This window comes from Apteryx rowi, unplaced genomic scaffold, assembly GCF_003343035.1.
Source record: "Apteryx rowi isolate R43461 unplaced genomic scaffold, aptRow1 scaffold_183, whole genome shotgun sequence".
Taxonomy (NCBI): Eukaryota; Metazoa; Chordata; class Aves; order Apterygiformes; family Apterygidae; genus Apteryx; species Apteryx rowi.
In genome coordinates, this window is record NW_020448119.1 from 1,169,654 (window position 1) to 1,182,959 (window position 13,306).

The following is a 13,306-nucleotide window of genomic DNA, read 5'->3' on the forward strand; positions in this document are numbered from 1 at the left end:
AGCTACTTACCAATGGAACTATGCTTACACAGGGGGAGGTATTTTTCTATTCAATGTGAACATTTATGCTGGATTAAGAAATAAAGGCATAGCTTGTGATAAAAGATGTAGGTCTTCTACTTACCCACTGAGGAATGTGCATGGAAAATGAATTTGTGAAGCAAGCGTCAAGATAGTCACTGCTTTAATTTGGTTTCTGTGACTCAGTGCCTTGTGCAAGCCAAGGCATTGCACTTTATGGTTAAGCTTCTTCCTGTGTTCAGTCACACAACTGCTTAGTATCTGAATACCCAGAAGGAAGTTAATGTAATTCCACTTTTCATCATTTTCTTTTGGGAGGTGCGAGTTTGCAGTAGCAAAGACTGGCAAAAGGCAGGCCACACACTCTGACCTAGCCTGCTGCAAATGCTCTCCTCCCTGCAGTTTTCGAATGCCTCTTCCATTACTGCCCCTCCTTACTAGAGGCAATACTAGGCAAATGGGTATGATGCTTAAAGCCCTGACACAGAGAGAAGTCTACCAGCCCAGTGGGACACCAGAGAGTCATGGATTCTCATGAGAATGGTCTCATTACTGAGTATACAGAAAACAGTGCCATACAATTGTTTCTAAGGTTTAGCTGTGAAGTCAGGTGTCTGGCTTTGCACAGCAATCAAGGATGACTATCACAGGATGCCCAGAAACTAGAATAACTGCATCAGGACATGAGAAGATAGAAAAGGGGTTTCTTACCTGCTGGGTCTCATTGAAGAACTGACTTCTGCCCAGTTGGGCACACTTACGCTGTCCCTCTCTGGAAGTAGTAAACTGTTTCTGGGGCTTGGCCACCTTTTAAATAAGAATTTCCAAGCACTGTATTGGAAAAGGATAATACAGGTATATTGCATTCATAAAAACAGCTGTGGCCATGGTAGCTATGTAGACAGTTTTAGAATATCTGAATAAAATCAATTCCAGAGAAGAAAGCACCTTTTATCATTATGGATCCCAGCTTCCCCTTCCTTTCCTTCCTCCACTTACAAACAAAATAATGTTATATTTCATTATAAGCAAAAAAAGCAGCAGCAGGCAGAACAGGAGAGATTACTATACTTTTTCAGCCCCAAGCTTTGTAGCAAAAAAAAAAAAAAAAAAAACAAAAAAACAAAAAAACCCCCCAACCTTTCTGCTCTTTGCACTATTAATTACAAAACTGTTATACATCAACAGCTTAGACACAAAACAGGACATTTAATCATGTTTATTATGACAAACAACAACTTCAAGTGAGACCTGCAGCAAAATATCACATAATACTCAGCCTCAGGGAGCAGGTATGGAATGAGCAGGATACTTGCTATTATTTCAGTTTATATTACCATGTCCTTGCTGCTTATGCAGCATGTCTACTTTTAGGTACCCTCTACTTTATTCACACCAGAAAACCCCTAAAATAAGGCATGGAGATGGCACATGACAGATCTTTCAATACAATGCTCAGTAACCAAATCATTAAATTCTCAGTACAGTTCAAAACACAGCCATGTTCCTCTATGGTCTCTCGCTCTCTCTGTATCATCTAGATTTTAACAGAAGTCAGAATTCTACTTAATTAGTTCTGGGGGGTTTTTTTTGTTTTGTTTGTTGTTTTTAAAAAAAAAAAAAAAAAAAAAAAAAGGCCACTGACTGAGATAGATAGATATTACCTTTTCCTGCCTCATACAAGAAAGAAGTGATCTAATTTGCAATATTAAAAAGCCCTGGGTTCACCTTGTCCAGATGTTCCTCTTTCTTACATAATATAGTATTTGCTTTCTGAAAAGCCTGCGCTAATAAATAGGATGTGCCTAGACAAAAGGAAAATAAAATCCTTATTGCTACAGGAAAGAACATGAGACATCTAATAAGCAACTAATCATCATATTTTGCTAGTTACCAATAGCCCCCATAACAAACCCCATTTTACAGAGATACTTGGGGGTAATATGGAGATCACACCGTTGGTGATGGTCTATCCAAAGGGGCAGAAAATGCCCACTGTCCTCGATGAAATGGATTCCTTTCAAACCAGCTCTCCAGAGGCTGTCACGTAATGCTTTTTTCACTACTTTTTTCCTGTCTGTTCTTCCAGTCTGTAGTTTTTCTTGCTGGAGCACTTCCCGTCTGAAAAACCCAAACTCAAGGCAAGAAGGATTATAAAAAACAGTGAATGGCTAGATGCCATGTTTATGCTTACATACTATAAAAACATTTCTTAAAAATACTGTCAATCTGTCTTTAGTAAAAAATATACGCAGATATTTTCTCCCCTTATTTCCATTAAAAACCCCAGGAAATTACAAGATACACTTCCATCAGGAGATGGGGAAAAACAAAAAAACAAAACACCACACTTCTTACTTACTTACTTACTTAAACACACAAATCTTTTAAGAATAATACCATCAATGTTCTGGTGTACATATTTAATATGGTTTCACTTTTAAAATGAATCTTAAAAAAATTAAAATCAAACCTTCAAAATTGAGCTTACAGTGAAAAATAAATATAGGCTCATCTCCATGTCATACAGGTTCACCTTTTCCCTCCTCTGACAGTACAGTCTTTGTTAAAAGAGAGCATGAGAAGTCACATTAATTTAATGACAGCCACCAGGAAACCATCTCTCTTGATCATAAGTAACTTTTATCCAACTGAATTGATTCCTGGGTCTGGTCACAGCTTGTTTCTGTACAAATATGAAAGGTATTTATGAGTCTAAAAATCAGCTGCTGCGAGCCATGATCAAGGTGCTTAAAGGACTTTTGACTTAGAGATCCATTTGCAGGTGTAAATCCTTCAGAATAGTCACCATTGCAAAATGTCCATCAATAGAAAGACCAGTGCAGTGTTTTTACAGTGACTTCTTATATGCAGTATTCTCCCAGCAAGGAGCCTGCAATGCATTCAGCAATATTAAAATTCCATTTGCATTTTCATTAGTTAGTTATTTATATCCACAGAGTCCATCTCCACTAGCTTTGTGCTGTCACAGTACCTAGAGATTGTCTTGCCAGTTCACAAGGGTTAGTCCTGGGCTCTTCCAGATTATGTTCTGATATAAATACTCCAGACAGCATTTCCAGTTCTTTTAAGAAATCCTGTGACAGATACAAACCAGAGAGCCCATATTAACAAATGTCAACCAAGAGGCTTAATTATTTTAGTAGAAAATACTTTACAAGGTTAAACTTATTGATAGTCTTCCAGTGCAAAAACTAGACAAGCTACAACATTGACTGTAAAGATGAATGACTGTAGGTCCACATGTTCAGCCATACCTCTGATCCCCAGAACTTTCTCAGAAAACATCACTGTTACAGCTTAAATGATTAAACACCTCCAGCATGCAAGTGTTCACCATACTCAAAGTACCAGCCATTATTTAGCAAGGGACTTGGGCTGTTTCCTACATTTCAACTGCTGGCTAGAATATTCTGACTCATCTCAGCATTCTGGTGGTGGGAGGAAAAGAGGTTGAAAGGCAAGTCTGCTCAGTCGAACCCTTTCTCAGCATGTCATTCTCAGCTGGAGCACAGCAAACACATCCAGGCTGGAATAAGAGCTAGTAACAGAGCCAGCTAGTCTTCAAACTGTTTTACAGTTTCTTTGGAAATGTTTCCAATGGGTGGGAAGTGCTGGGAGTTGCACAAGTACAGATTCAGCCCAGACACTGATAACAGTAACAAATTTGCTGGACGACAGTCCTTCTGCTGCATTAAGCAGGAACTATAGATAGGGATGGTTATAGGCCTCATCTACTACAAAGTGCTACAAGGATTTACTGATCTGTATTTTTACTTTTTATTTCACTTAGTGCTCACACACACATTATTACTTACTGAGGGCCAAGGGAGCTCTTTGAGGCTATGCAAGCAACTCTCTATTTCACTAATTCCCATTAGATCATATTCTACAAGACCACGAAGCATGAAAAGGAACAAATCCCACTGCAGAAGAGAAAAAAAATAATCAACATCTCAAGAAATGGATTCTGTGTTCACTATATCCCTATACAGTTCATGTTTTGCCTTCTTGGCTCACAGTATGAGGAAAAGGAGTGAAAGAAGAAAGCACATTACTTCTCTGGGTTTGGCAATAAAGCACACCAAAGACCAACATCCAAAATGAATGAATGAAATTCCTGAGTTCATACTTTGTATCCTACCATAAAGTCACAATTTCTAGTTCCCCGTTCTAAAACACACTAAGTATTTTGTTCCTATATGTTCAAGAACAGCTTGAGAAATTCTTCTCTTACTTTCCCAAATAAGCTGGTTTTAGCCTGCAACTAAATAGGGTCTTAGGCCAGATTTTCAGCTTCAAAGTTGGGGATCTTCTAAGATAACACACCTATCCATGCAAAAAGGAAAGTTGATAAAAGACACATGATTGATTGCAACCAAATGCGGAACATGTACAGTCCCAAAAGCTCCCAGGCCAAACAGGCTATTTTGCCAGTTGCTCCTACAATAAACCATGCCTTCTTGACAGCTCCCCAAACAAGTCTAAATGCTAACAAGTTAGTAGTCCTCTTTACTTTATCCCTGCAGAAACAATGCCAACAGTAGACGAAATCCTGCTTATTCACACAAGAAGTCAGTCAACACTGAAGTTGAGAGAACTTTTAAATGACTATTTATTTCAGACCAGAATAGGTAAGCGGCAGCTCCACAGAGCTGAAAAAGCCCTACCTCTCGCTGTTTGACTTCTGCAACATAAGCAATGTTCTTCCTGCTGAACATCAGCTGCAGAGGAACAGGCATCCCAAAGTCCTCCTTCCAGACAGAAAGCAGCTGTTTCAGAAGGCAATACGTGGGACTGTTCTTTACTCGTAGCCTCTCCGAGCTCTTCTCTGGAGGCTTGAGCCCCAGTCGCAGAGGAACACGATCTGAAACTATAAGAGAGAGAAAAAAGGTGAACTTCTACAGTGTACCTTTTCTTTTTATAGTCATCATCTTGGTCTAACAGCACATTTTACATAGCTGGTAACTGAACAATCACCAAAGTAAAACATACTCAGTGAAGGTAAACAAGTGAACTAAGGACACTAGAACTTAAAAACAAGTAAAATTATGAGCTCTGAAACTGCACCATGAAGTATGACACAAGAAGAGATCTACACTGCTCTGAAATAAAGAATACCATTCAGCTGGCAGGCAAGTCTTGAAAGAATTAGTCTTGCCTGACTAAATAAGAATGGAAATAGTCAGTCTAATGTTTAACAGAAAAGGACCTAAGTGTTACTCCCAGAGGAAAGAGTGTAACAGAGTAAAACAACATTTAAATCTATAAACAGATTAAATAGTGGTTTATAGTTTTTACTAACTGCAGCTAAACATACACACAGGGAAAATATCAAGTCTTCCTTGGAACAGTCTAATGGAAAGGCAGATTTACATTGCTGTCTCCCAGAATGAAGTTTCACAATGTTCACATATGGATTGCTTTCTGAAAGAGTGAACCATGTGAACCCTCCTTGAAAAGATTCTAAAAATAGCAAATGTAAAGGTTGTCCATGGAGAAAACATCTGCATCCAGATCATTACAGAATCACAGAATGGTTGAGGTTGGAAGGGACCTCTGCAGATCATCTAGTCCAACCCCCCTGCTCAAGCAGGGTCACCTAGAGCACATTGCACAGGATTGCATCCAGGCAGGTTTTGAATATCTCCAGAGAAGGAGACTCCACAGCCTCTCGGGGCAACCTGTTCCAGTGCTCTGTCACCCTCACAGTGAAAAAGTATTTCCTCATGTTCAGATGGAACTGCCTGCGTTTCAGTTTGTGCCCGTTGCCTCGCATCCTGTCACTGGGCACCACTGGGAAGAGTCTGGCTCCATCGTCTTTACACCCTCCCTTCAGATACTTGTACACATTGATAAGATCTCCTCTCAGCCTTCTCTTCTCCAGGCTAAACAGGCCCAGCTCTCTCAGCCTTTCCTCATAAGAGAGATGTTCCAGTCCCCTAATCATCTTTGTAGCCCTTCGCTGGACTTGCTCCAGTAGTGTCATGTCTCTCTTGTACTGGGGAGCCCAGAACTGGACGCAGTACTCCAGATGGGGCCTCACCAGGGCTGAGGAGAGGGGGAGAATCACCTCCCTCGACCTGCTGGCAACACTCTTCCTGATGCACCCCAGGATACCATTGGCCTTCTTGGCCACAAGGGCACATTGCTGCCTCATGCTTAACTTGTCCACCAGCATTGCCAGGTCCTTCTCCGCAGAGCTGCTTTCCAGCAGGTCAGCCCCCAACCTGTACTGGTGCATGGGGTTATTCCTCCCCAGGTGCAGGACCCTGCGCTTGCCTTTGTTGAATTTCATGAGGTTCCTCTCCACCCACCTCTCCAGCCTGTCCAGGTCTCTCTGAATGGCAGCACAGCCCTCTGGTGTATCAGCCACTCCTCCCAGTTTTGTATCAAAGATGATACAAAATATCATTATATCATTAGCTCATGCTGAGAAAAATATTCCATTTTACAGGCTGAGCAGGAGAAAAGGGAATAAAAAGACCAAAACTCATGTTTAACTCCATAACATGCTTGGTCTCTCCTATACTGACGGCTCTTGCCCAGAAGTCACAATGCACAGAAAACAAGTTACTTCCATTCTCTCAAAAAAGAGCCATAAGAAAAATGAAGAGGACAGGCCTTTACTTTTAGGAAAAAACAAAAAGAAACATTCAGCTGCAATCTTTCAGAGGCAGAAATGCTAGAAAGTTTATTGCATATTTATATGAAGGTATCAATAAATGAAAAACAATGGAGATGTGAATGAGAATATCAGATCTGAAGGATGTTTAGTCACAGTGTAATGCTGTTTTGCAAAAGGTGGGCAGGAACAAGAGCAACCATCCAAATTGGCAGAAAAAAACCCACACACAATGGCACCAGAAAGAAGCAAATATCCACAAGCTCTGACCCCAGAGAGTTAAGAGACCAGCAATAACACTTTTTAATCTTAGATTGCATATCATGATTGACTTACCTAGCAAAGAAGCCAACTCAACCGTGCACTTTGCCAGCTGCTGTTCTGATGTGGGACACATGAACTGGAAAACACAAAAACGTTATATCTTTGTCCCCATACTGCAGGCTGGACAAAATAGGCTTCACAAATGATAAAAATAGCAGAGAAGAGCAAGCAATTCACAGCAAGAAGCACAGAGCTGTGATCTGATAGCCATTAGAGAATCAAAGCCAAGAGATTCTGCATGAAAAGAGAGTCCACAAAGGCTAATTTAAGTTACAAGCAGATCTACAGAGTCTAAAAAATACAGTGCAACTTTGTTACATTTGAGTTCAGACGAAAAACATTTTGACTGAATTCAACTCTGAGGCAAGGCAAACTCAAGAGTTTACAGGTATGAAGATGGCTCAAAGTGCTCTGAAGTTTTTTTGTTGCTTTTTTTTTTTACTTCTACCTTTCTGCACCGAAGTGTCTGACTCAGTCTTCCAAGCAAGCACTCCAGCCAGACATAGTCAATCACTTCACCTTCATCCCGTGGGCCCACAGCGATGCAGAGTACATCCTTGATGAAAAAGGCAATAGTCACTCACCTATAGTGACTCAGCATTTCCACAAACAGATTTTTGAAACCTATGACAGAGGAATTTACACATAGCCCTCAAGTCCTCACCAAAAAAATGGACCATTTAAATTAGTCTTCTCCTCTCTTTAGAGATAAGAGGACTGAGAGATCAAAGCAGAATTTTTGCAAAACATTACTTAGGTCTGGTTTTCTCCCATAGTTCCCACTGATGTGATGAAGTCAAAGACAATGAGGGCAACCAGTTCTTCCCTCTTTCATGCCTTTAAGAGGAAGCACCCAGCTTTGAAAGCTCTAGATAAATTTGCCAAAGTAGCAAGTAAGTTCAGGTAGAACTGCTACAGAAATCTAGATGACTATTGACAACGTAGCTTCAGCCAAGTATGAAGAGCACTAATACAGTTACAGTATAAATACTGGTTTACCCAATTCTACATGTGGTAGCACTCTTCATCACCAGTGATTTACCAGCTAATATCAGAAACACAGGATGGAAATCAAAAGAAGAAACCATTTTAAAAGTTGCATTCCAGAAGATACCCTGTCAAAACATCTTCCAAAAGGCAACAGTTTACAGAAAGAGCCCCTGATTTCTTCCCATACCTTACCCTATTTTTTATTTTTGCTCAAGCAGGAAAGCATTAAAGGATATTTGTACTCTTTCTTATAAAACTGCTGGAAATCTGATTACAGTGAGATCCAGAATTATTGTTTGGACAGACAAGACCAGGCAAAAAGTAGGCAGAACAAGCAGTGGGAAAAAAAAAAAAAAAACAAGCAAGGTTTTTAGAGTTCTATTTCTTTTCTCAAGGGTTATTGACACAGGTTATAAAATTGTATGATTTTTACAAGAACAGTGACCTTTTAAACCTGTAAAGTAAAGGCCAAAATGTAATTTGAACCAGCTTGAATAGAAAACTGCTTGAACTTAAGGCTGAAACAAATCACCTTCACCATCACCTTCTTTTCAAGTAATTCCGATTGTCCCCAGTTATACAAAATTTTTTCAACAGATTCATACAGATACATTTGACATTAATTGAACGTAGAATATCTCATCTTACACATCAGAGGAAATCTAACAAGCTCTGCAGAACTGAAAAGACCAACACGAAATATTTATTCTAACCAGAGACCAGAACACATGGCCAAAAAGCTCTCCATAAAAACAAGCAGGTCCATGGAAAAGAAGCCATTTTGATACACCAACTCTTCAGTATACAGTTGCACACAATGATCACAACACTTGTTTCCATGCTACCCACATCAAATGGCCATTGCCATGTTACCGAGAACCCTGTATTTGAGATGGCACTCCTGACCAGAGAGCACTGATCTACACACAGTCAGGAAAGGAGGGGATGAAATACAAGACACCTTTCCATCCCGCTTCCCACACTCCTCATAGCCAGTTCCTTAGGACCAGAATGCCACCCCTCCCTCCCCCCTTTAAAAAAAGAGCCAAAGAGGTGAAAAATAAGAAGGGAGTTAGGACAAGCCAGGAAGCGAGCACACTCTGTACCTTTATCTCATTGATGATTTGGGAGGGAAACGGAGCATGGTGTTGACAGCCTGGGGGAAAGTCTCTTCTCAACTCCAGAGCATCCTCGCTGGGTAAGGGAAGTCCTGGCACTTTCAGCATTCTGTTGAAGGTTGCCTTCACTTCTCTTTTGATCAGTGCTATAGAGGACAGGGAACAAGTCCTGTTTACCTCAACTCTCCTCTCCAGTGAGGCAGATAACTATTTCCACACACTACCCCTGTAAGCCTTCCATGCTCAGGGCTGTTACAAACAAGGAAAGGATAGTTCACACTTTCAAATCCTCCTCACTCTGGGCTCCCATGCTGCTTTATGGGCAGAGACACTGGTAGGGAGAGAGAGTTAACTTAAAGGGAGGCACAAGCTACCACTGATTACTCACTCATCTCTAGTTTTCCATCAAAAGGATTGAAAAGGTTTAACAAACATGAAGTAGCTAAGCCAGGAAGCAATGCCAAATTAGAAAGCTGAACCAGTGTGATCATACCAGTTCAACTACTATGCCCATGAAAGCTGTGTTTTGTACCAAAATAAGTTTTGACCAACATCTGAACACTAAACTCCTGCTGCTGCAAATGGTGCTAGATATTTCTCCCGATTCTTGGCATGACCTCCTGAAACTTTGAAAGATTCTGAAGAGTTGCCAGAGCACTATTACAGACAAATGACTATAGCTGCCTTCAGCTTGCTGAAAACATATGCAGTCCAAGAGACATTTGGTTTGCAGAAGTTTCCAGAAGCACTGTGTAAACGTGGACCATACAGTGGCTTGAGAGAGTAGCTGTCTGTATCATACATTTGCGGTGCTAAGACAACTTCAGCTTGGATGATATTTTCAGAAGACACCTTCCATAGCATTCATCCTCACCATCTTAACAGCCTCCATAACTAAAAATCACTTACATGGGCCAAGTCTGAAAAATCCCTGAAGAAGGAAGGTTCTTGGAGCTAGAAACCATTCCTCTTATTCCTAAACAAGGAGGAACAGAGCAACTGCATGCTTCCCACTAAAAGAAAAATGAGTATGACCGACCAAGTACTTCATGACACTGGAATGAACTTCTATGCCTTGATCTCAGATAAAAGTACTATATTCACATTAGAAACCCCAGTGCAGGGTAAAGAGACGCACCTGCAATGTTGGCGGAAAGCCAGCCACAGGCCTTCTCAGTAGCCAGTTCCATTGCAATTTCTTCTGCGCTATTCAAAACCTTTAGGAGCAGGATAACAAGCAATAGTAGATTTACTACCAACCACATCACTAGTCAGTGAAAAATCAGAAGAAACTCTAGCAGGAAAAGGTTTAATCTGGGGCACCACCATTTAAACAGGGCACCACCACCATTGCAGGAACTGATATTCTGAGCAATAGGACACGCCCTTTTTGATTTCCCACCCAAACTCTATCAATTATTGTAGAAGTTGATGGTAAAAGAGAAGCATTATCCTCGCAATATGAATGTAACTTATATGCCACTCTAGTGTCAGATTTAGGACTCTGCTATTGGCTAGAGAATCACTTTAGCCAGAATATCCAGAGCCTGGAAGTGGTAACTCTTCTCTTTAGCTAATAGTCTTTACATCAGGGCCTCAAAATGTCCTAAACTATTCAGGGATAAGTGAAGCAGCAATGGAAATACAGTAATGATCTGGACTCAAAGTCAAGTCTTTAATGAGTTTTAATAAAAATACATACTGCTGCAGATGTCTCGTCTGGCAACAACACTCTTACTGCCTCAGGCCCTTTCTTTTTGCAAAATCTGCAAGAAAAAAAAAATGCCACAGTATTAGTCAAAGCTCTTGGACAACAGTCAGAATTTCATTATCACAGGAACTTTCACATATTCTTACAGTCAAAACCACTTGGAAGACTTCAGTGAAAAAAGTCAGACAAAGAGAACCAGATAAGGAAAGACAAATTACAAGCCACCAAGCTGCAATACTCAGTTTTCCAAAGAGGGGAAATACAGTAACTGCAGTGGATGTCAGTTTGGAGCTGGATGCAGAGGGACACACAGCACCTTTATTCCTTCCTACAAATACGACATTAACTGGCTGGAGGCACAGCAGTCACCCTAAGAAGAGCAGAGGTCAGGGTTTATAATTACCAGAACCCAATCATGACAGGCTAAGCCGAATTAGGCTTATAGATTCCGCAATAAAAAGAGAAGGGAAGGCACAAGTTTAAATAGCTTTTCCTCCTTACTCTCTGCCTCTGACGAGTGCCTGGGCCCCTTCCTCATACAGATGAGCGCACACCTCTTCCAGCAGCTTGTCTTGATTAGCATCCTCCTCTTTCATTTTATCCTGCAACATCACTTCAGCCCTTTGAACCAACTCAGCTACCAGTGTTGCCCTGGAAAAAAATCCAACAGACTGAAATCAATACAGGAAAAAAAGCACAATAACTGTTACTAGACATTCCCCCCATTCCAGGAGGATACCCATTTCTCTCTCAGGTGCAAATGCAACAAGCCACTCTACTAAAAAGGAATTAACCATGCAGTGTTCAGTACTATAGGATCTCCTTGCTCTTTTCAGTAAGGAGAAATAAACAGCAATGGAGGTATCATAATAGTGGTAAAACTCAGAGTTAAAAGACTAAGTTTTAATATATATAGTTAAAAGTATCTTTTCTGGCAATAATACCCTTACGTTCTCAATGGATAGTGGTCAAAAGTTCAAAGTCGTCAACAGCAGCCCATTACAACCAGTGTTCCTCACAGGCCAGTACTGTTTGATGTCTTCAACAAGCCTGACAAGGGGATGTTAGCAAACCCTCGGCACAAGCCCCTGCTGGAGGGCAGGGCTGCCATTCAGAAGGACCTTGACAAGCTGGAGAAATGGACTGACAGGGTCCTCAGAAGTTCAGTAAGAAGAAATGTAAAGCTTTGCATCTGGGATGGAATAACCCCATGCACCAGTACAGGCTGGGGTCTACCGGCTAGGTAGCAGCCCTGCAGAGAAGAACCTGGCGTTCCCAGTAGACAAGTTGAACAAGTTCGTGTGCAAAGGCGGCCATCCTCATATTGGGCTGCATTAGCAACAGTGCAGCCAGCAGGTCGAGGGAAGTTACTGCTCCCCCTCAGCACTGGTGAGGCTCCATCTGGAGTACTGTGTCCAGTTTTGGGCCCTCAGTACAAGAAAGCCACTGACAACTGGAGTGAAGCCAGCAGAATGCCACTAAGATGGCTGGGATGTTGGAGCACATGACATATGAGGACAGGCTTAGGGAGCCAATTTCATTTAGCCTGGAGAAGAGAAGGTGGGGTGGGGAGGGCAGTGAGGCAGGGGGGATGGGAAGAGGGAGCAGAAAAAGTTACAGAGCAAGACTCCTCCAGAAACTGCACAGCAAAAGGATGAGAGGCAACCGGCACAAGCCAGGCAAGGAAAATTCTGATAGTATATAAAAAAACATTTTTCAAAGAGTGGGGAAATTAAGCATTGCAACAGAGTGCCAAGAGGCTGCTGAATCCCTGTCTTTGGGGACTTTCACAACTCAACTGGATGAGATCCTCAGCAGCCTGACCTAACTTTGAAGCTGATCCTGCTTTCAGCAGGAGGCTGGACCAGATGACATCCAGAGGTCCCCCCTGACCCAAGTTTTTCTATGATTAGCAAGAACATTCTGAAAGTGATATTAAGTCTCATAATGCTCCACTGCATTCACATTCCAAGTCTCCCACAGCCATATAATCCTCATCTTTGCACCCCTCCTCAAAATTCCCCTCTGTGATACAAAATCAGATGTTGCTTGACCCCACTGTCATAGCCTTACACAGCCTTAGTGTTCTGCTATATAGTACACTAAGGGAAGTTTTCTCCCCGTCCCCCAAATCTTCCCCTCCATACACAGAATTTTAAAGGATCTTTCCCTTCCTCAGTACAGCAAAGTTATTTCTTAAGTCACAGAACAGATCACCAGCACTTACTTGATGTGCTTAACACAGTTGGATCCCACCCTCTCTGCCACAAATTCAACTGTTCTCCGCAAGGAGGGTGGCTGGTTGTGGAAGAAGGCCTGTTCCAACTCTGCCTGTTCAAGAGAAATGAAGTTCTACAATTTGATTAGAGCACTCCACCCAGATCCTCCTCTCCTCATCATAGGAACAGACAAAACTAGGATATGAACTGTGCTAAAGAGCACAATTTGTCTATACCATAACACACTGCTTTTGTAGCATCTGGCACGCCTGTAAAG

The 13,306-nt window shown here is 41.5% G+C and overlaps 1 protein-coding gene across 4 annotated transcripts in view; it reads right to left on the reverse strand.

Annotated features, from left to right (window-relative positions):
- Positions 1-1,634: 1,634 nt before the first annotated feature.
- CDAN1 (codanin 1) overlaps positions 1,635-13,306 on the reverse strand; it is a 32,747-nt gene continuing 21,075 nt past the window's right edge. For 3 of the 4 annotated variants that reach the window (XM_026061616.1, XM_026061614.1, XM_026061615.1), the window contains exons 19-29: positions 13,038-13,141; positions 11,312-11,461; positions 10,802-10,865; positions 10,238-10,316; positions 9,088-9,245; positions 7,440-7,547; positions 7,004-7,067; positions 4,713-4,915; positions 3,861-3,968; positions 3,017-3,119; positions 1,635-2,142 (exon numbers count right to left, since the gene is read on the reverse strand). In XM_026061616.1, the coding sequence (XP_025917401.1) occupies positions 2,084-2,142; positions 3,017-3,119; positions 3,861-3,968; positions 4,713-4,915; positions 7,004-7,067; positions 7,440-7,547; positions 9,088-9,245; positions 10,238-10,316; positions 10,802-10,865; positions 11,312-11,461; positions 13,038-13,141 (1,200 nt within the window). In that variant the 3' untranslated portion in view covers positions 1,635-2,083. The remainder of the gene's footprint in view (positions 2,143-3,016; positions 3,120-3,860; positions 3,969-4,712; positions 4,916-7,003; positions 7,068-7,439; positions 7,548-9,087; positions 9,246-10,237; positions 10,317-10,801; positions 10,866-11,311; positions 11,462-13,037; positions 13,142-13,306) is intronic. The other variant, XM_026061617.1, reaches the window with a different exon arrangement.